General features: G+C 32.9%; 2 protein-coding genes across 2 annotated transcripts in view; one reads left to right on the forward strand and one right to left on the reverse strand.

Moving 5' to 3' along the window:
* The window catches only part of LOC144346423 (uncharacterized), a 267,079-nt gene that overhangs the window by 16,603 nt on the left and 225,008 nt on the right, over positions 1 to 25,468 (forward strand). The gene's annotated exons all lie outside the window — the stretch shown is intronic.
* On the reverse strand, positions 98 to 3,534 carry LOC102800995 (glycine N-acyltransferase-like). The gene is made up of 2 exons (XM_085507821.1): positions 3,457 to 3,534; positions 98 to 1,707 (listed from the first exon to the last, which is right to left on the reverse strand). Exon 2 carries the CDS (start codon positions 1,652 to 1,654, stop codon positions 812 to 814), a length of 843 nt encoding a protein of 280 aa, XP_085363947.1. The 5' UTR covers positions 1,655 to 1,707; positions 3,457 to 3,534; the 3' UTR covers positions 98 to 811.

Consider the following 25,468-nt stretch of genomic DNA (forward strand, 5'->3'; position numbering starts at 1 on the left):
GTAGCGTTATTCAGATCTTAAGAATCAAGTACCTCACAAACATATACTACCAGGTACATTACACTTGTTACACATGTTATGATTGACTCACGACAGATTGCAAATTATACTATAGTTTATTCAAAGTTGGTAAAAAGCAACGTATTTTTTCACAAAGATGAAAGTCAATATTACTGTGATTCTAATCTCATAATCTGAAGCTCACACAATTCATGTTATTTATTCTATACAAAACTCACATTTTAGGACTTTTAATCACAAACAGTTAAAAGACTCAGCACATGGTCAAAGACTCATGGGCATTACATTACATCAAATGAAATCATAATATTTGGTTTTCAAGGAATCATGAGAATCTTTTGGACTGTATTTATTCAGGTAAGAGCCCAGGGTTCTGAACATGGAAAATTGCCAAAACATTAGGTTTGCCTGGACATCCCCTGCAAAAAAAAACTATTAATATGGTAGTGTGAAATTGCTCATAATATCAAAATGGTGAAATTAAATGTCATGGTTTGAAAATAAATTTTTTCATAAATATTTATGAATGTCCGTAAATTCACTATTTCATGAAACCCAGTGTATAAAGTCATATTCCATACTTTGATCAGTTAACCTTTCACCTCTCTTTTAACACTGCAAAGAATCATGGGTAATGGGCGTTATCAAATAATATTTTGGTGAATGGGGTCATTTTCTTCGGATTTGAATGGATCATGAGAATCTTTTGAAATAAATGTTTTAAAAATGTCCCCCAAAAAAATTGTGTTCTGTTAAAATGTGTGATTTTCAAAAACAAAAACAAAAAATATTATTTTTCCTTACTAAATTCAAAAATTATCACATCTGAATCTATTTTAGTGAATCCTATTGTGGTATGCATACTTTTAGAAGCTTCATTTGAATCTGAGATGACAACACACGGTTGAACTCCATTTTGTAATGACTGTCTTGCTAAATTTGCTGTCACTATACTAGCCAAACTTTGTCGTTGATACTCTGGCAAAGTTTGTGTAAACCCAATATCTCCGAACTCTTTAATTGCACCCCATGATATTGGTTGTTGTTTTTCATTGTAAATTGCTAAAGTTGGCTGGTACTTGATTAGGTTTTCAAATCTTTGCAACGGTGGTGGCTCTCCATACATCCATTTGCTGTGTAAAAGTTTTGCATGATCCATCTGCAATGGTGCAATTTTAAACTTTTCTGGCAAGACCATTTTTGTAATGAAGTTCTTGAGTTTGTCTTGGTCTGTCAATATATATTGGTGACAAAAATATGTGGGTTCTTTATTTAGTAGTCCATGTTCTCTGCAGAGCTGCTTCATCACTTCAAATGAGAGAGTGTCACCAGCTGATTTTATTATTCGTGCATTCCACTCAACCACACCAGTTTGTTGTAATAACTGTTTTAGATTTGCTGGATTGGTTGAATACAAGAAATAAAAATATATTCCCTTCTCTTCGTTATATGAATATTCATGACAGACCACACTAGTTATTTTCTTGATATCAAGATCATCTATAAAAATATCAAGAATTGGCCATTTGTTGTTATTCTTGTAACAGTTATGTAACATAGAGTAAACAAGTGAGGAAGCAGGCACTACTTTCTGCAGTTCAGGTATTTTGTTGAATTCCAGTAAATAAGCCATAACAGTTACTATGGTTACTGCTGATAACACTTTTGATGAAGTTGCTAAAAAGCCTGCAACGAAAGAGAGAAAAAATATGATTGTCACATGTTGCATTCATCTTCTTTTACATTTTTCGTTGGTACACCACGCAGATTAGTTTATTTTTACTCAAAGAAATTACTTTCCCAAAATCGTATACCTGTTTCTGTCAATATACATGTACTAGTATTCTTGATGTTTTTATTAGCTCCGCAGTCGACTTTGTTGAGCGAAGCTTATCATATGAGTGATTGTCCGGCGTCTGTAGTATGTAGTCTGTCGCCAACTTTTTACATTTTTGTCTTCTTCTTCAAACCCGTTAATAGCAAAAATCCATAGCATTTTGTTCAATGATTCCCTCATACAGGATCATGAAAAATAAGTGGAATGGGGGGGGGGGGTGGATAAATCAGAATATAAAGAGTCTAAGACTCGATAGGTTTAAAGCCCTAGACAAAGTTGGTAATGAATACAAGCCCAATTGTGGTTTTGTGAATGTACCGGTATGTATCAGTATACAAAATATATGTACCAGATAACACAAAGATAATAAAAGGTCGAAAATGGTTGACATAGAGACATTAAAAGAGAAGACATATTCTATCATCTGTGTAACTGTAATGAAGTTGCATGGTGATGAAAAACATTACCTTTTCAGATGTAACCATAATAATAATAATAATAACTTTATTTAATTAAGCGCAACAATTCCAACATATGAAGATCAAAGGCGCTGATACAATAAACAATCAGCCAAATATTAAAAGCACATTTAAATAAGTGTATTTTCAGTCTGGATTTAAAAATGTCTACTGAAGGACTAGAACGAACAGACAGAGGTAATTCATTAAAAAGTTTAGGACCTAAATTTTCAAAAGCACGGTCTTTGTATAACACCTTGGACTTTTTACTACACATCTGACGAGTTTTTATAAGAAACTTCGATTCAGATCTTAAACTACGACTCGGTACATAAAATTTGATTCATTCACATAGATAATTTGGGGCAAAACCATACAAAGATTTATACACTAGTAAAAGTACCTAATTTGAAATTGATTCTTTGTACAACTGGTAACCAATGAAGTTTAATAAAAATGTCTGTAATGTGGTCATATTTTCGAGCACGAGTGACAAGGAGTGCGTGCTGCTGCATTTTGTACACGAATAAGAGGTTTTATCTTAGTTACAGAGAGACCAGACAATAATGAATTACAGCTGTCTAAGCGAGAAGATATGAAAGCATGTACCAACCTTTCAGTATCAGATTGGGATAATGATTTACGAATACGATTAATATTTCTTAGATGGGAATATCCAGATTTACAAATAGTAGAAATGTGTGTTTCCATAGATAGCTGCGAATCAAACAAGACACCTAAGTTTCTAGCACTTGACGAAGCACTAACCAATTCTTCACCAATTGCGATACTACACAAAGGACACAAGTCTTGTGAGAAACTCCAAGATGACGTGGACACAAATTCAGTTTTCGACACATTCAAAAGTAGGAAATTACAATACATCCAATCGCTAACATCTTCAATACGTGTTTGAAGTTTTTCACGTTTTAGAATTGTTTTAGCTTATTTTGTATGCGTTATCTTGGACTTTAGACGAGCTCTGGATTGTATATGTGGCCACAGTCACTCTACTACCGGTAGGAGTGACTGTGATGTGGCAAATAAAATATCCTATCCTGTCCTATCCTATGGTAATCTGAAAACAGTAACAGTATGTTTGTACTAATTAACTTGTACCACGTCCATGCTTGTACCTACTTTAGTCTGGATATTCACTGTAGTCCTTGGTAGATAATGATTTTCTTCACAAACATGCTTCAACAATGTACAGTAAATAAAATTCAAAGAGGGGCGTTAATTTGCATATAATTAGCATATCTAATTTGCGTATAATTAGCATACGAATTGAACATTTCAAATATTTATTGCTGTAAACGGATAGAACATTTGTACTTCTATAAAGGATGCAATAAAGTTATTATTATTATTATTATTATTATATTATTAATACTGTGTACAAGTACTATATTAATGTTCTTGAATTATTTTCACGAATAAACTAAACTTAATGTAAAAAAAATATAACATCTTATTCTCTGTAATGAAAACAAGTTGTGCAATTTTAGCCTTTCATTCATTTCTTTTAAATTTCTTTCAAGTATTTTCATTTTCATCAGTTTTATAAATGCAATGACATATTGCAATAGTTGAAGAACTCAAGAAATAAGAAGAAAAATATTTTCACATTACAAAATTACCATTTAAAAGAAAAAAAGAAAAAGTCGAATCTGATGTCTATAAATAAATTGATCATACTCAGGTCAAAGGTCAAATCAGATACCGTGTCCAAGTGTTTTAGTGTCTACGGTACGTTTTGTTTTAATGATTCTTTTGATGATTTTTTTTTTTTTACATTTCGTCAATAAAAGGCAAATAACAAGCAATTGTACCAATAAATTGTTGTTTCTTTTTTTCTTAAGTTTCTAAGCTAATTCAGGAATGGAAACTTGTTTTGACTCTCCCATGGCGTGATTAACGCAATGCTTGCGACAATCACTTCCTGCATCTAGCCATTGTTGTTTGTTTATTTATTCAGCCAGTTGCTTTTCTCCAGACATCAAAGTCATTGTCCTAGTTGTCACCTATGCCACTATTTGTCTCTTAGTTCTTTGTTTTATCGCCCGTCAATAAGAGGTCTCTCGATAACGTCGTCGGGATATCTTCCGGGTCTCGTGAAACAGCTGTTCACCGAAATTGAGGTGGGCGCTGAAGAACACATTATGTGATAATAGTGGTCCATGAATGAACTTTGGATATACATTTCCGAGGTGTTTGCGGTTTAATGTCTAGACAATAGACAGTGCATCCCAGGATGACTGCATGAATTTACATAAAAACAGTAGGTTCAAACCGACCTCGTTCACACCCTCCAAGCTGTTGACGATTCCATACTGTGGAGTTCTATGGCATTCGAGGTGTTGCTTTGCAACGGCTAAAGAGTTATTAAAGTAATGGAAAACAGATGGTATCTTTTCAAAATCTAATTTATGAGTATAGAAATATTAGGTGTGGTGTGTCCCAGGGGTCTGTTTTAATTGGCACCATCTTTATTTCTTGTATATGAATGACATGTATAAAGTTTCAAACTTGTTTAGATTCATTGGCACAGATCTAGAAGCAGTACCTACACACGAATTGGTGACGTCATAAAATACATGACCTTCAATCGGGGTCGTTTCCTCGGTATATACGAATTGGTATATACAAATTACAATAAAGATACTTAAGACATTACACATAAGGTAAAACAAATCACGTGACAATATAATGATAATAACGGTAATAAATCCTAGCTTAACAGTTGAAGAGAACGCTCATATAGTCAGTCGGGTGACGCCGAGGGTCACGAACTGTGTTGCAAAATGGCCGTGTGGTTGAAACTGGGTCATGGCGTGACGGGTGAGGAAGACATCATTAAACACTCAAAATCACAATAAAACGGGGAAGTGGTTGCATATTACGGCGTAGCTAACATGGGAAATAAAAAAACGCCCAATACAAACGACATGGGTTCGAATCACACTAGATACACACTCACCAGAACCGAAGCAATCAGAAACCAGCAATCGTTTTGGCTTTTCCGTTCAACTCATCGGAACACTAGAGTAGTTAGAAAAATGAACACCACTTAACGACCAACGTCGTGGCGTGGTACACAAGCGTGCCATCAAAATAAAACAAAATTAGCTTGAAAAGACAGTGGGTTCGAGTCCCGGTCAGAGCTACCGTAAAAACGTAAATCAAATAAACTGAAATCTCTCAAACCGTAAACAAGTAAACAAAGAACGTCGCAAAAAATAATAAACCTCACAAAACTGCACCATACAAAACTGAATGAATAAATAATAAAATAACTAACGTCTTAAACTGGACGACGCGCAATTTGTTCAACAGTTTCCAGATTGTGACAAGAGATAAACAAGACCCAAGTCAAGGTAAGTTTTGTTAAAGTGTCGATGGCGTTCCCTATATTACGAAAACAATTCAGGCAACAGACGAATATCTTCTGTGGTGTTGTTGAATTTATACCGTGTCTGCGGAATTGTTGATTGAGGGTTCGAAGCCAGCAGTTAACGTTTTGTTAGAAAGTTTCACAATTAAATCAAATATCCAATGATACCAGTATATTTATTTCATTATTTTAACAACTTGCAATGGTGGAAGTTGGTCAAACACGAGTTCTTACACCTAAATAAGTATCAAATATTTGTCGACACATTTATTCTCTCAACCTTGTAGAGGTGGAAATTAATTAAACAACAGGTATTTACTCACAAATATAATGGTCAATATTTGTCCATACATTCATTCTGTCAATTTAAGAACTTGTAATTGTTGGAATTAATCAAATGAGAGTTGTCTACACCAAAATAAGTTTCAAATACTTGTCCATACATTTATTCTCTCAATTTAACAACTTGTAATGGTGTAAAATAATTAAACGAAAGTTGTCTACACCAAAATAAGTCTAAAATATTTGTCCGCACATTTATTCTCTCAATTTAACAACTTGTAATGGTGTAAAATAATTAAACGAGAGCTGTCTACTCCAAAATAAGTCTAAAATATTTGTCCGCACATTTATTCTCTCAATTTAACAACTTGTAATGGTGTAAAATAATTAAACGAGAGCTGTCTACACCAAAATAAGTCTAAAATATTTGTCCGCACATTTATTCTCTCAATTTAACAACTTGTAATTGTGGGAATTAATCAAACGAGAGCTGTCTACACCAAAATAAGTCTAAAATATTTGTCCGCACACTTATTCTCTCAATTTAACAACTTGTAATGGTGTAAAATAATTAAACGAGAGCTGTCTACACCAAAATAAGTCTAAAATATTTGTCCATACATTTATTCTCTCAATTTAACAACTTGGAATGGTGTAAAATAATTAAACGAGAGCTGTCTACACCAAAATAAGTCTAAAATATTTGTCCATACATTTATTCTCTCAATTTAACAACTTGTAATGGTGTAAAATAATTAAACGAGAGCTGTCTACACCAAAATAAGTCTAAAATATTTGTCCGCACATTTAGTCTCTCAATTTAACAACATGTAATGGTGTAAAATAATTAAACGAGAGCTGTCTACACCAAAATAAGTCTAAAATATTTGTCCATACATTTATTCTCTCAATTTAACAACTTGGAATGGTGTAAAATAATTAAACGAGAGCTGTCTACACCAAAATAAGTCTAAAATATTTGTCCATACATTTATTCTCTCAATTTAACAACTTGTAATGGTGTAAAATAATCAAACGAGAGATGTCTACACAAAAATAAGTCTAAAATATTTGTCCGCACATTTATTCTCTCAATTTAACAACTTTTAATTGTGGGAATTAATCAAACGAGAGCTGTCTACACCAAAATAAGTCTAAAATATTTGTCTGCACACTTATTCTCTCAATTTAACAACTTGTAATGGTGTAAAACAATTAAACGAGAGCTGTCTACACCAAAATAAGTCTAAAATATTTGTCCACACATTTATTCTCTCAATTTAACAACTTGTAATGGTGTAAAATAATTAAACGAGAGCTGTCTACACCAAAATAAGTCTAAAATATTTGTCCGCACATTTATTCTTTCAATTTAACAACCTGTAATTGTGGGAATTAATCAAACGTGAGTTGTTTACATCAAACTAAGTATTAAATATTTGTTGAGACATTTATTCTCTCAATTTAACAACTTGTAATGGTGTAAAATAATTAAACGAGAGTTGTCTACACCAAAATTAATCTCAAATATTTGTCCACACATTTATTGTCACAATTTAACCACTTGTTAATAGTGGAAATTACTTAAACGCGACTTGTTTAATCAGTTGACATCAATGCAACTTACCCGCAGACAGTGCACAACAGAGTATCATTGTTGAGCAATTATAAACAGGAACGTGTCTTGGCATTAGGGTAAGGGTCGGGTCAGGTATGGGCAACGGAATTATTAACAGAAACGTGTCTTGGCATTAGGGTTAGGGTCGGGTCAGGTATGGGCAACGCAAATGGCAAACACCCAATTGGCAAGATGTACACTAACGGGTTATGGCATGCATATAGTTTACACAAGTAAAAACACAAAATTGGCAATTTTTTGGACAATTGTAACTCAATAATAGAAATATGTTGTATTTCTATATATATACACACTATATAGTCTTATCAAATGCAAACACATCCAGTCAATCCATTGTGGTCTTGTGGGTCAGTTCTCTACATAGTGACCAGGAGGACCTGGGTTCAATTCCCTTGCCTGCCCATCTTTTTTTCGCAAACACCATTTGGCAATAAAGCTAAATATGACAACAAATTATTTAATTTGCATGACTACCCACATAGCTCAGTTGATTTGTACTATGTCAGCAATGTGAGCGATCGCTGGTTCGAATCCAGTATGTTTAGTTAGATTTTTGAATGCTAGTGAAGACAGTGTCCTGTGAATAGGACTTAAATCCTAACTCCTGTGTGAAGACACTCGTGGTACAGTGGACAAGACAGTGCGCTGGGAACTCAAAGATCGCAAGTTCGAATCACGGATTGGACACTCCTACAAAAGACATGCAAGACGTTAAAATCATAAACAGCGGATTCAAAAACTGAAGTCAGGAAAACAGAACACAAGAATACTACCTCACATGGAAGCCAGTCGAAGTCGTCAAAGAACGAACACAGTCGAAGAACAAACACAGTTGACAGCTGTAGGTCACGTGCAACAACAGACACGAGGAGCATGGCTGCTCTCCAAATGGGTCCCTTCTTTTGTATTGACCCCCTAAGGATTGCTAATCCCCCTTTCTAACTCTTCCCCCAAAAATAATATATCGCCCCTTTTAAAATGTAATGACCCACAAATTAATGAATATTCATGAGCACAGAAACTGCTACGTCATGAATAAATTAGCATAATTTTAAAAAAATTGCATAAAGTGTAGGTACTCCTTCTGGAGCTCTGCCGATTCATTTTATTTGCAGATGACACAAATTTGTTTTATTCAGGTAAAAATTTGCAGGAAATATGTGAAATTGTCAGTCAAGAACTATAAATAAATTACATTTGTGGTTTCAGGTGAACAAACTTTCATTAAATCTCAGTAAGACAAATTATATTCAGCCATACAAATGTACATAACACAACCAGAGTCACATTAAATGATATAGACATTGTCTGGGTTTATACCACAACATTTCTAGTTGTTCAAATTGATTGTAAACTCAACTGGAAAAGCCACATTCAGTATATACAAACTAAAATGGCCAAAAATACTAGTATAATATACAAGTTAAATTACTACTTAGATAATAATATATTGTTCATGTTGTATAACACTCTATAATCTTGCCTTATTTGACATATTGTTGTGAAGTGTGGGCCAATTTGTACAAAACTAAAAAGAGTGCTGAGGTCTGTGGTGAAGGCAGGCTTTCAAAGTCATACCAATCCCATTTTTTATTCACTTGGGACTCATAATATTTTTAATTTGATTATATTAAATACTGCTGTTACAATGTAAAAGGCATATCATTCTCTGCTACCAGCTCATATTCAAAAATATTTTATGCTCGCTGATCAAATTCATAATAGGTGATTTTCCATACAATTGCGAGATCTCGCGAGATGCATGAAAGACGCGCGTCGAACGTCTGCCGCAAAAATCGACCGATTTGATTTTGAACTCGAATTTCTTTATTTCGTAGCTCACACCGACCGGCCGATCTTCGACAGAGGAATATTGCTTCCGAATACCCTTACTTAATTGAAATTGTCTATCATCAAATCTGGACAGCACATTGTTAAGCATGGAAATGCCCCCAAAATACTTTCGCGTTTGTCGAATCCCCACGCGATGTTTGACGCCACTACGACGCTATGACCTTTGTTTGTCCTGTTTTTACGTTCGATTTCACGCAAAACGCGTGATTCTCGCAGTGAACGGAAAATGGTCTATTACAACACTAGACAGCATAATCTTTTTAAAATCAATTACCTCAGTATGTCTAAACAGGCATACAGTTTATGTGTAAACAGGTATACAGTTTATGTGTAAACAGGTATACAGTTTATGTCTAAACAGGTATACAGTTTATGTCTAAACAGGTATACAGTTTATGTCTAAACAGGTATACAGTTTATGTCTAAACAGGTATACAGTTTATGTGTAAACAGGTATACAGTTTATGTCTAAACAGGTATACAGTTTATGTGTAAACAGGTATACAGTTTATGTGTAAACAGGTATACAGTTTATGTCTCAACAGGTATACAGTTTATGTCTAAACAGGTATACAGTTTATGTCTAAACAGGTATACAGTTTATGTCTAAACAGGTATACAGTTTATGTCTAAACAGGTATACAGTTTATGTCTAAACAGGTATACAGTTTATGTGTAAACAGGTATACAGTTTATGTCTCAACAGGTATACAGTTTATGTCTAAACAGGTATACAGTTTATGTCTAAACAGGTATACAGTTTATGTCTAAACAGGTATACAGTTTATGTCTAAACAGGTATACAGTTTATGTGTATACAGTTTATGTGTAAACAGGTATACAGTTTATGTCTAAACAGGTATACAGTTTATGTCTAAACAGGTATACAGTTTATGTGTAAACAGGTATACAGTTTATGTCTAAACAGGTATACAGATTATGTCTAAACAGGTATACACTTTATGTCTAAACAGGTATACAGTTTATGTCTAAACAGGTATACAGTTTATGTGTAAACAGGTATACAGATTATGTCTAAACAGGTATACAGATTATGTCTAAACAGGTATACAGTTTATGTGTATACAGTTTATGTGTAAACAGGTATACAGTTTATGTCTAAACAGGTATACAGTTTATGTCTAAACAGGTATACAGTTTATGTGTAAACAGGTATACAGTTTATGTCTAAACAGGTATACAGATTATGTCTAAACAGGTATACAGTTTATGTGTAAACAGGTATACAGTTTATGTCTAAACAGGTATACAGTTTATGTCTAAACAGGTATACAGTTTATGTGTAAACAGGTATACAGTTTATGTGTAAACAGGTATACAGTGTATGTGTAAACAGGTATACAGTTTATGTCTAAACAGGTATACAGTTTATGTCTAAACAGGTATACAGTTTATGTCTAAACAGGTATACAATTTATGTCTAAACAGGTATACAGTTTATGTCTAAACAGGTATACAGTTTATGTCTAAACAGGTATACAATTTATGTCCAAACAGGTATACAATTTATGTCCAAACAGGTATACAATTTATGTCTAAACAGGTATACAGTTTATGTCTAAACAGGTATACAGTTTATGTCTAAACAGGTATACAGTTTATGTCTAAACAGGTATACAGTTTATGTCTAAACAGGCATACAGTTTATGTGTAAACAGGTATACAGTTTATGTGTAAACAGGTATACAGTTTATGTGTAAACAGGTATACAGTTTATGTCTAAACAGGTATACATTTTATGTCTAAACAGGTATACAGTTTATGTCTAAACAGGTATACAGTTTATGTCTAAACAGGCATACAATTTAATGATGGTAGATGTAGGTGAGTAAACAATATAACAATCAGTATGTCTAAACAGGTATACACTTTATGTCTAAACAGGTATACAGATTATGTCTAAACAGGCATACAGTTTATGTCTAAACAGGCATACAGTTTATGTCTAAACAGGCATACAATTTAATGATGGTAGATGTAGGTGAGTAAACAATATAACAATCAGTATGTCTAAACAGGTATACAGATTATGTCTAAACAGGTATACAGTTTATGTCTAAACAGGCATACAGTTTATGTCTAAACAGGCATACAATTTAATGATGGTAGATGTAGGTGAGTAAACAATATAACAATCAGTATGTCTAAACAGGTATACATTATAATGATGGTAGATCTAGGTGGGTATACAATATAACAATCAGTATGTCTAAACAGGTATACAGTTTATGTCTAAACAGGCATACAATTTAATGATGGTAGATCTAGGTGGGTGTACAATATAACAATCAGTATGTCTAAACAGGTATACATTATAATGATGGTAGATGTAGGTGGGTGTACAATATAACAATCAGTATGTCTAAACAGGTATACATTATAATGATGGTAGATGTAGGTGGGTGTACAATATAACAATCAGTATGTCTAATTAGGCATACATTATAATGATGGTAGATGTAGGTGGGTGTACAATATAACAATCAGTATGTCTAATTAGGCATACATTATAATGATGGTAGATGTAGGTGGGTGTACAATATAACAATCAGTATGTCTAAACAGGTATACATTATAATGATGGTAGATGTAGGTTGGTATACAATATAACAATCAGTATGTCTAAACAGGTATACATTATAATGATGGTAGATGTAGGTTGGTATACAATATAACAATCAGTATGTCTAAACAGGTATACATTATAATGATGGTAGATGTAGGTGGGTGTACAATATAACAATCAGTATGTCTAAACAGGTATACATTATAATGATGGTAGATGTAGGTTGGTATACAATATAACAATCAGTATGTCTAAACAGGTATACATTATAATGATGGTAGATCTAGGTGGGTGTACAATATAACAACCAGTATGTCTAAACAGGTATACATTATAATGATGGTAGATGTAGGTTGGTATACAATATAACAATCAGTATGTCTAAACAGGTATACATTATAATGATGGTAGATCTAGGTGGGTGTACAATATAACAATCAGTATGTCTAATTAGGCATACAATTTAATGATGGTAGATGTAGGTGGGTAAACAATATAACAATCACTATGTCTAATTAGGCATACAATTTAATGATGGTAGATGTAGGTGGGTATACAATATAACAATCAGTATGTCTAAACAGGTATACATTATAATGATGGTAGATGTAGGTGGGTATACAATATAACAATCAGTATGTCTAAACAGGTATACATTATAATGATGGTAGATCTAGGTGGGTGTACAATATAACAATCAGTATGTCTAAACAGGTATACATTATAATGATGGTAGATGTAGGTTGGTATACAATATAACAATCAGTATGTCTAAACAGGTATACATTATAATGATGGTAGATCTAGGTGGGTGTACAATATAACAATCAGTATGTCTAATTAGGCATACAATTTAATGATGGTAGATCTAGGTGGGTGTACAATATAACAATCAGTATGTCTAAACAGGTATACATTATAATGATGGTAGATGTAGGTTGGTATACAATATAACAATCAGTATGTCTAAACAGGTATACATTATAATGATGGTAGATGTAGGTGGGTATACAATATAACAATCAGTATGTCTAATTAGGTATACATTATAATGATGGTAGATGTAGGTGGGAATACAATATAACAATCAGTATGTCTAAACAGGTATACATTATAATGATGGTAGATGTAGGTGGGTATACAATATAACAATCAGTATGTCTAAACAGGTATACATTATAATGATGGTAGATGTAGGTGGGTGTACAATATAACAATCAGTATATATGTCTAAACAGGTATACATTATAATGATGGTAGATGTAGGTTGGTATACAATATAACAATCAGTATGTCTAAACAGGTATACAATTTAATGATGGTAGATGTAGGTGGGTGTACAATATAACAATCAGTATGTCTAAACAGGTATACATTATAATGATGGTAGATCTAGGTGGGTGTACAATATAACAATCAGTATATATGTCTAAACAGGTATACATTATAATGATGGTAGATCTAGGTGGGTGTACAATATAACAATCAGTATATATGTCTAAACAGGTATACATTATAATGATGGTAGATGTAGGTTGGTATACAATATAACAATCAGTATGTCTAAACAGGTATACATTATAATGATGGTAGATGTAGGTGGGTATACAATATAACAATCAGTATGTCTAAACAGGTATACATTATAATGATGGTAGATCTAGGTTGGTATACAATATAACAATCAGTATGTCTAAACAGGTATACAATTTAATGATGGTAGATGTAGGTTGGTATACAATATAACAATCAGTATGTCTAAACAGGTATACAATTTAATGATGGTAGATGTAGGTGGGTATACAATATAACAATCAGTATGTCTAAACAGGTATACAATTTAATGATGGTAGATGTAGGTTGGTATACAATATAACAATCAGTATGTCTAAACAGGTATACATTATAATGATGGTAGATGTAGGTGGGTATACAGTATAACAATCAGTATGTCTAATTAGGCATACAATATAATGATGGTAGATGTAGGTGGGTGTACAATATAACAATCAGTATGTCTAATTAGGCATACATTATAATGATGGTAGATGTAGGTGGGTGTACAATATAACAATCAGTATGTCTAATTAGGCATACATTATAATGATGGTAGATCTAGGTGGGTGTACAATATAACAATCAGTATGTCTCAACAGCTAAACAGGTTTACAATTTAAAGAACCAATCCCAGATAACTACAAGTGTATAAGATATTAAGTGAGACAATCTTTGAAATTTTTCTGCGTCATATTGCCACCTCCTGACGAGTAGAGAAGATGCCAATATTTTACATAATAATAATATTACATAAGCTCACACAATTCATGTTATATATTTTATATAAAACTCACATTTTAAGACTTTTAATCACAAACAGTTAAAAGACTGAGCACATGGTCAAAGACTCATGAGCATTACATCAAATCATAGAGGTAGAAAAGAGAAGGAGTGAGGACGCTATTGTTTCCACTGGTTTCATGATGCTTTGGATTTGTTTACTCAGTACACATTGTAATTATTTGGCAAACACGCTGTACAGTGTCACAGTTAATGGGCTTACGTGTTTCGACTGTATTTGAAAGCTTCACGAATATTCAGAAAAGAAGTAATCACACATCTTGGAAGTGTCCGTATGCAGAATTTCCAGTACCTACGAGTGTGAAATGACTTTTGTGATCCGATAAAGGTCATTGCACATGCACAATTTATTTATTTATGGTTTGCGCATTCAATTTTATAGACAATGTTTAAACGGAATTTTTTTTTTCAGTTCTCTCGTTTTCTTGTGTAAATAAGCGGCTATCATCATGTAGAAAAAACGACTTCTAAACAAAAACAATAAGTGGCTTAACCAGAGCGAAGACAAAGGATGTTTATAAAATTAACATGGGCTTAAATAGCGTCCTCATTCTTTCTCTTTTCTACCTCCATGATCAAATTAAATCATAATCTGTGGTTTTAAAGGAATCATGAGAATTTGTCAGAACAGTGATTTTCAATACTACCTAAACTACCCAAAAAAAAACTATTTTTCCTTATTTAATGCAAAATATATCACATCTGGATCTATTTTAGTGAATCCTATTTTGGTATGCATACCTATAGAAGCTTCATTTGAATCTGAGATGACAACACACGGTTGAACTCCATTTTGTAATGACTGTCTTGCTAAATTTGCTGTCACTATACTAGCCAAACTTTGTCGTTGATACTCTGGCAAAGTTTGTGTAAACCCAATATCTCCGAACTCTTTAATTGCACCCCATGATATTGGTTGTTGTTTTTCATTGTAAATTGCTAAAGTTGGCTGGTACTTGATTAGGTTTTCAAATCTTTGCAACGGTGGTGGCTCTGCATACATCCATTTGCTGTGTAAAAGTTTTGCATGATCCATCTGCAATGGTGCAATTTTAAACTTTTCTGGCAAGACCATTTTTGTAATGAAGTTCTTGAGTCTGTCTTGGTCTGTCAATATATATTGGTGACACAAATATGTTGGTTCTTTATTTAGTAGTCCATGTTCTCTGCAGAGCTGCTTCATCACTTCAAATGAGAGAGTGTCACCAGCTGATTTTATTATTCGTGCATTCCACTCAACCACACCAGTTTGTTGTAATAACTGTTTTAGATTTGCTGGATTGGTTGAATACAAGAAATAAAAATATATTCCCTTCTCTTCGTTATATGAATATTCATGACAGACCACACTAGTTATTTTCTTGATATCAAGATCATCTATAAAAATATCAAGAATTGGCCATTTGTTGTTATTCTTGTAACAGTTATGTAACATAGAGTAAACAAGTGAGGAAGCAGGCACTACTTTCTGCAGTTCAGGTATTTTGTTGAATTCCAGTAAATAAGCCATAACAGTTACTATGGTTACTGCTGATAACACTTTTGATGAAGTTGCTAAAAAGCCTGCAACGAAAGAGAGAAAAAATATGATTGTCACATGTTGCATTCATCTTCTTTTACATATTTCGTTGGTACACCAATTAGTTTATTTTTACTCAAAGAAATTACTTTCCCAAAATCGTATACCTGTTTCTGTCAATATACATGTACTAGTATTCTTGATGTTTTTATTAGCTCCGCAGTCGACTTTGTTGAGCGAAGCTTATCATATGAGTGATTGTCCGGCGTCTGTAGTATGTAGTCTGTCGCCAACTTTTTACATTTTTGTCTTCTTCTTCAAACCCGTTAATAGCACAAATCCATAGCATTTTGTTCAATGATTCCCTCATACAGGATCATGAAAAATAAGTGGAATGGGGGGGGGGGTGGATAAATCAGAATATAAAGAGTCTAAGACTCGATAGGTTTAAAGCCCTAGACAAAGTTGGTAATGAATACAAGCCCAATTGTGGTTTTGAAAATGTACCGGTATGTATCAGTATACAAAATATATGTACCAGATAACACAAAGCTAATAAAAGGTCGAAAATGGTTGACATAGAGGCATTAAAAGAGAAGACATATTCTATCATCTGTGTAACTGTAATGAAGTTGCATGGTGATGAAAAACATTACCTTTTCAGATGTAACCATAATAATAATAATAATAATAACTTTATTTAATTAAGCACAACAATTCCAACATATGAAGATCAAAGGCGCTGATACAATAAACAATCAGTCAAATATTAAAAGCACATTTAAATAAGTGTATTTTCAGTCTAGATTTAAAAATGTCTACTGAAGGACTAGAACGAACAGACAGAGGTAATTCATTAAAAAGTTTAGGACCTAAATTTTCAAAAGCACGGTCTTTGTATAACACCTTGGACTTTTTACTACACACCTGACGAGTTTTAATAAGAAACTTCGATTCAGATCTTAAACTACGACTCGGTACATAAAATTTAATTCATTCACATAGATAATTTGGGGCAAAACCATACAAAGATTTATACACTAGTAAAAGTACCTAATTTGAAATTGATTCTTTGTACAACTGGTAACCAATGAAGTTTAATAAAAATGTCTGTAATGTGGTCATATTTTCGAGCACGAGTGACAAGGAGTGCTGCTGCATTTTGTACACGAATAAGAGGTTTTATCTTAGTTACAGAGAGACCAGACAATAATGAATTACAGCTGTCTAAGCGAGAAGATATGAAAGCATGTACCAACCTTTCAGTATCAGATTGGGATAATGATTTACGAATACGATTAATATTTCTTAGATGGGAATATCCAGATTTACAAATAGTAGAAATGTGTGTTTCCATAGATAGCTGCGAATCAAACAAGACACCTAAGTTTCTAGCACTTGACGAAGCACTAACCAATTCTTCACCAATTGCGATACTACACAAAGGACACAAGTCTTGTGAGAAACTCCAAGATGACGTGGACACAAATTCAGTTTTCGACACATTCAAAAGTAGGAAATTACAATACATCCAATCGCTAACATCTTCAATACGTGTTTGAAGTTTTTCACGTTTTAGAATTGTTTTAGCTTATTTTGTATGCGTTATCTTGGACTTTAGACGAGCTCTGGATTGTATATGTGGCCACAGTCACTCTACTACCGGTAGGAGTGACTGTGATGTGGCAAATAAAATATCCTATCCTGTCCTGTCCTATGGTAATCTGAAAACAGTAACAGTATGTTTGTACTAATTAACTTGTACCACGTCCATGCTTGTACCTACTTTAGTCTGGATATTCACTGTAGTCCTTGGTAGATAATGATTTTCTTCACAAACATGCTTCAACAATGTACAGTAAATAAAATTCAAAGAGGGGCGTTAATTTGCATATGATTAGCATATTAATTTGCGTATAATTAGCATACGAATTGAACATTTCAAATATTTATTGCTGTAAACGGATAGAACATTTGTACTTCTATAAAGGATGCAATAAAGTTATTATTATTATTATATTATTAATACTGTGTACAAGTACTATATTAATGTTCTTGAATTATTTTCACGAATAAACTAAACTTATGCGACTCATTACAATATTTTAAAGTAGCCGATTTGTCTCATTTATCAGACCACTGTGCTTTAACTTTATCTATGAAGATTAATATTAACATGTGTCTAAATGAAAATAATAAAAGCAATGATAAATTAGATCCTTTACCATCAAAATATATGTGGAATGACCAGGCTAAGGACAATTATCAAACAAACCTTGAAAAGTTAAATAATAATGAAATTAAGAATTTTATGAGCAAACCTTATAGCATTTATGAGTCAGAAACTGCAGTCACAGATTTTGAAAATTTAATTACAAATATTGCAGACAAATGTCTAAAGAAAATTACTCCTAAACTTAAAAAAAATAAACGCAAAAGTAAACAAAAAAACTGGTTTGACCAGGATTGTTGGTCCCTTCGTAAGGAGTTAAGGAGCCTATCACGTTTATTACAAAAGTATCCTCAAGATCCATATATCCGAGGGAAATTCTTTCAAACCCGTAAACAGTATAAAAAACTAATCAAACATAAAAGTAATCAGAAAATGATTGCACAACTCAAAGAATTGGAAAATTCTAAATCAGACACATCTAAATTTTGGAAGATTCTTCGTGATATGAATGGCGAGAACCCCAGTAATAATAATGGGAATGTTCAACCTGGTGATTGGTTGGTTTACTTTAAGAACCTACTTAATACTGATAGCAGTACATCAAACTCTGAGATTGCGAATGAACTGGAGAATAGTGAAAAGAGTGCAAGTAGCAACCCCTATTTAGACAGACCAATCTTAAAAAATGAAATAACTAAAGCCATTAGACTTCTTAAAAGTAACAAGGCTTCGGCAGAAGATAGAATTTGCAATGAATTGTTAAAATACGGTGAACATCACTTATTAGATGCAATACATAAACTCTTTAATATTGTTTATAGTTCAAATAACTATCCACATTCTTGGAGCACTGGCCTGTTGGTACCAATCCACAAATCTGGGTCGAAAAATAACCCGGCCAACTACAGGGGAATTGCCATCTCTAGCTGTCTTGGCAAGTTATTCAATAGTATTCTAAATATTAGGCTGACATCATTTTTAGACTCTAATAACATTCTTTCCGGTCGACAGTTCGGATTCAGGCATGATTGTCGAACTACAGACAATCTTTTCATACTAAAAACCCTGGTAAATAAATATCTCTACAGTGGTAAGTCAGAGTGCGCCAATAAACAAAATAACACAAATATTAAAAAATCAAAAAAATTATATGCCTGCTTTATTGACCTTAGAAAGGCCTTTGACAGTGTCTGGCATGATGGTCTATTCAAAAAATTAATCAAATATGGTATAACTGGAAAAATGTATAAAACTATCAAAAACATGTACAGTAAAGTAAAATATAAAGTTAAATGTAAAGAAGGCTTAACAAAACAATTTCAGTCCAATGTTGGTGTTAAACAGGGATGTAATCTTAGTCCAACTCTCTTCAATCTTTTTTTAAATGACCTGCCCACTATTTTCAATCCTAATACCTGTGATCCTCCTTATTTAGAAAACTCGCATGTCAGCTGTCTACTCTATGCCGATGATATTGTGATACTTTCTAAAACTAAACAGGGATTACAGACATGTCTTGATAGTTTGGCATTGTATGCTAAAACGTGGAAGCTCTCTGTCAACACTGACAAAACCAAAATTTTAATTTTCAATAAATCAAACAGACGTTTGAATAATTATACATTTTTTCTTGGAGGTATCGAACTTGATACAGTTAAATCGTATAACTATCTGGGACTAGTCATTAGTGCCAATGGTAAATTTAAGGATGGCCTAAAAAACCTTAAACGTAAGGCTCAAAAAGCTCTGTTTTCAATGAAAGCAAAGCTTGGCTCAATACAAAACATAAGTATAAAAGTTTCAATTTCCCTTTTTGACAAACTCATCAGACCTATCCTCATTTATGGTTGTGATGTTTGGGGTGATGAGTTCTCCACTAAATCACCTATTGAAGACGTTCAATTAAGTTATTGTCGGTATCTACTGGGGGTGTCACAACACACACCAATTATGGCCATGTATAGCGAGTTAGGCAGATACCCCCTCGACGTATTTATAAAAAAACAAATAATTAAATATTACAGTCGGGCCATGAATTCTAATAATGCGTTACTCAAGGAAGCTTTTGTGGTTAACCAAAGCATTAAAAGTAAATGGTATCTAGAAGTGACATCATTATTAAACAATATCCAACTATATCATTCAGTTAACAACTGTGATAAATTAACCTCGGCACAAATGAAACAAATTGATTTGGGCATCAAGGATTTATTTCTAACAAGATGGAAAGGTGAGGTCCATAATGATAACCGCACCAAAGCAAATGAGAAAAACAAACTAAGAACATATCGGCTAATCAAATCAGATTTAAAACTTGAGCCATATTTAGTCAAGCTAAAAAACTTTGAACTGCGTAGTGTGCTTACCAAATTTCGTCTTAGTGACCATAGTCTCAAAATTGAAATGGGTCGTCATAAAAAAATCCCACTAAACAACAGGGTTTGTGACATGTGTAACAAAGGTCTAATTGAGGATGAAATGCATTTTCTGCTGGAATGCAACAAATATAATGAGTTGCGTGCCAAACTGTTCAATAAAGCTAAGGATATGATCCCAGCATTTGAAAATAAACCTGCAGAGAAAAAATTCATGGAATTGTTACAGAATGAAAACATTATTATACCAGTAGCACAGTTCATAAGTAAAAGCTTTGAAGTCAAGAAGCAGGGTCTTACTTGACATCTTAATGCCTGCTGTCAATTTTGTAATTTTATATTAGATTGTATTTCAGAGATTTTGTATTATTTAGTAATTTAGTGATTTTATTTGTTATTTAGTATATTGTGTTTTTTTTTTGTTTTTTTTTATATACATGTATATATTTCTCCTTGTACTTTGTGACCATTTTCTTTCCCTCCGGGGATTGTGTAAGAGTCAATAAGTAAATAAATAAATAAATAAAGTAAAAAAAATATAACATCTTATTCTCTGTAATGAAAACAAGTTGTGCAATTTTAGCCTTTCATTCATTTCTTTTAAATTTCTTTCAAGTATTTTCATTTTCATCAGTTTTATAAATGCAATGACATATTGCAATAGTTGAAGAACTCAAGAAATAAGAAGAAAAATATTTTCACATTACAAAATTACCATTTAAAAGAAAAAAAGAAAAAGTCGAATCTGATGTCTATAAATAAATTTATCATACTCAGGTCAAAGGTCAAATAAGATACCGTGTCCAAGTGTTTTAGTGTTTTGTTTTAATGATTCTTTTGATGATTTTTTTTTTTTTTTACATTTCGTCAATAAAAGGCAAATAACAAGCAATTGTACCAATAAATTGTTGTTGTTTCTTTTTTTCTTAAGTTTCTAAGCTAATTCAGGAATGGAAACTTGTTTTGACTCTCCCATGGCGTGATTAACGCAATGCTTGCGACAATCACTTCCTGCATCTAGCCATTGTTGTTTGTTTATTTATTCAGCCAGTTGCTTTTCTCCAGACATCAAAGTCATTGTCCTAGTTGTCACCTATGCCACTATTTGTCTCTTAGTTCTTTGTTTTATCGCCTGTCAATTAATAAGAGGTCTCAATAACGTCGTCGGGATATCTTCCGGGACTCGTGAAACAGCTGTTCACCGAAATTGAGGTGGGCGCTGAAGAACACATTATGTGATAATAGTGGTCCATGAATGAACTTTTGATATACGTTTCCGAGGTGTTTGCGGTTTAATGTCTAGACAATAGACAGTGCATCCCAGGATGACTGCATGAATTTGCATAAAAATAGTAGGTTCAAACCGACCTCGTTCACACCCTCCAAGCTGTTGACGATTCCATACTGTGGAGTTCTATGGCATTCGAGGTGTTGCTTTGCAACGGCTAAAGAGTTATTAAAGTAATGGAAAACAGATGGTATCTTTTCAAAATCTAATTTATGAGTATAGAAATATTAGGTGTGGTGTGTCCCAGGGGTCTATTTTAATTGGGACCATCTTTATTTCTTGTATATGAATGACATGTATAAAGTTTCAAACTTGTTTAGATTCATTTTATTTGCAGATGACACAAATTTGTTTTATTCAGGTAAAAATTTGCAGGAAATATGTGAAATTGTCAGTCAAGAACTATAAATAAATTACATTTGTGGTTTCAGGTGAACAAACTTTCATTAAATCTCAGTAAGACAAATTATATTCAGCCATACAAATGTACATAACACAACCAGAGTCACATTAAATGATATAGACATTGTCTGGGTTTATACCACAAAATTTCTAGTTGTTCAAATTGATTGTAAACTCAACTGGAAAAGCCACATTCAGTATATACAAACTAAAATGGCCAAAAATACTAGTATAATATACAAGTTAAATTACTACTTAGATAATAATATATTGTTCATGTTGTATAACACTCTATAATCTTGCCTTATTTGACATATTGTTGTGAAGTGTGGGCCAATTTGTACAAAACTAAAAAGAGTGCTGAGGTCTGTGGTGAAGGCAGGCTTTCAAAGTCATACCAATCCCATTTTTTATTCACTTGGGACTCATAACATTTTTAATTTGATTATATTAAATACTGCTGTTACAATGTAAAAGGCATATCATTCTCTGCTACCAGCTCATATTCAAAAATATTTTATGCTCGCTGATCAAATTCATAATAGGTGATTTTCCATACAATTGCGAGATCTCGCGAGATGCATGAAAGACGCGCGTCGAACGTCTGCCGCAAAAATCGACCGATTTGATTTTGAACTCGAATTTCTTTATTTCGTAGCTCACACCGACCGGCCGATCTTCGACAGAAGAATATTGCTTCCGAATACCCTTACTTAATTGAAATTGTCTATCATCAAATCTGGACAGCACATTGTTAAGCATGGAAATGCCCCCAAAATACTTTCGCGTTTGTCGAATCCCCACGCGATGTTTGACGCCACTACGACGCTATGACCTTTGTTTGTCCTGTTTTTACGTTCGATTTCACGCAAAACGCGTGATTCTCGCAGTGAACGGAAAATGGTCTATTACAACACTAGACAGCATAATCTTTTTAAAATCAATTACCTCAGTATGTCTAAACAGGCATACAGTTTATGTGTAAACAGGTATACATTTTATGTCTAAACAGGTATACAGTTTATGTCTAAACAGGTATACAGTTTATGTGTAAACAGGTATACAGTTTATGTCTAAACAGGTATACAGTTTATGTCTAAACAGGTATACAGTTTATGTGTAAACAGGTATACAGTTTATGTGTAAACAGGTATACAGTTTATGTCTAAACAGGTATACAGTTTATGTGTAAACAGGTATACAGTTTATGTCTAAATAGGTATACAGTTTATGTCTAAATAGGTATACACTTTATGTCTAAACAGGTATACAGTTTATGTGTAAACAGGTATACAGTTTATGTCTAAACAGGTATACAGTTTATGTGTAAACAGGTATACAGTTTATGTCTAAATAGGTATACACTTTATGTCTAAACAGGTATACAGTTTATGTCTAAACAGGTATACAGTTTATGTGTAAACAGGTATACAGTTTATGTGTAAACAGGTATACAGTTTATGTGTAAACAGGTATACAGTTTATGTGTAAACAGGTATACAGTTTATGTCTAAATAGGTATACAGTTTATGTGTAAACAGGTATACAGTTTATGTGTAAACAGGTATACAGTTTATGTCTAAATAGGTATACAGTTTATGTCTAAACAGGTATACAGTTTATGTGTAAACAGGTATACAGTTTATGTCTAAATAGGTATACAGTTTATGTGTAAACAGGTATACAGTTTATGTGTAAACAGGTATACAGTTTATGTCTAAATAGGTATACAGTTTATGTCTAAACAGGTATACAGTTTATGTCTAAACAGGTATACAGTTTATGTGTAAACAGGTATACAGTTTATGTCTAAACAGGTATACAGTTTATGTGTAAACAGGTATACAGTTTATGTCTAAATAGGTATACACTTTATGTCTAAACAGGTATACAGTTTATGTCTAAACAGGTATACAGTTTATGTCTAAACAGGTATACAGTTTATGTCTAAACAGGTATACAGTTTATGTCTAAACAGGTATACAGTTTATGTCTAAACAGGTATACAGTTTATGTGTAAACAGGTATACAGTTTATGTGTAAACAGGTATACAGTTTATGTGTAAACAGGTATACAGTTTATGTGTAAACAGGTATACAGTTTATGTGTAAACAGGTATACAGTTTATGTGTAAACAGGTATACAGATTATGTCTAAACAGGTATACAGTTTATGTCTAAATAGGTATACACTTTATGTCTAAACAGGCATACAGTTTATGTCTAAACAGGTATACAATTTAATGATGGTAGATGTAGGTGAGTAAACAATATAACAATCAGTATGTCTAAACAGGTATACATTATAATGATGGTAGATGTAGGTTGGTATACAATATAACAATCAGTATGTCTAATTAGGCATACATTATAATGATGGTAGATGTAGGTGGGTGTACAATATAACAATCAGTATGTCTAATTAGGCATACATTATAATGATGGTAGATGTAGGTGGGTGTACAATATAACAATCAGTATGTCTAAACAGGTATACATTATAATGATGGTAGATGTAGGTGGGTGTACAATATAACAATCAGTATGTCTAATTAGGCATACATTATAATGATGGTAGATGTAGGTGGGTGTACAATATAACAATCAGTATGTCTAATTAGGCATACATTATAATGATGGTAGATGTAGGTGGGTGTACAATATAACAATCAGTATGTCTAAACAGGTATACATTATAATGATGGTAGATGTAGGTTGGTATACAATATAACAATCAGTATGTCTAAACAGGTATACATTATAATGATGGTAGATGTAGGTGGGTGTACAGTATAACAATCAGTATGTCTAAACAGGTATACATTATAATGATGGTAGATGTAGGTTGGTATACAATATAACAATCAGTATGTCTAAACAGGTATACATTATAATGATGGTAGATGTAGGTTGGTATACAATATAACAATCAGTATGTCTAAACAGGTATACATTATAATGATGGTAGATCTAGGTGGGTGTACAATATAACAATCAGTATGTCTAAACAGGTATACATTATAATGATGGTAGATGTAGGTTGGTATACAATATAACAATCAGTATGTCTAAACAGGTATACATTATAATGATGGTAGATCTAGGTGGGTGTACAATATAACAATCAGTATGTCTAATTAGGCATACAATTTAATGATGGTAGATGTAGGTGGGTAAACAATATAACAATCAGTATGTCTAATTAGGCATACAATTTAATGATGGTAGATGTAGGTGGGTATACAATATAACAATCAGTATGTCTAAACAGGTATACATTA

The sequence above is a fragment of the Saccoglossus kowalevskii genome, chromosome 14 (assembly GCF_978046115.1).
Source record: "Saccoglossus kowalevskii chromosome 14, keSacKowa6.1, whole genome shotgun sequence".
Lineage (NCBI taxonomy): Eukaryota > Metazoa > Hemichordata > Enteropneusta > Harrimaniidae > Saccoglossus > Saccoglossus kowalevskii.

What these genes read in the sequence shown, in the direction of transcription:
- LOC102800995 (XM_085507821.1), bottom strand. Translation starts at nt 1,654, where the DNA reads ATGGCTTATTTACTGGAATTCAACAAAATACCTGAACTGCAGAAAGTA.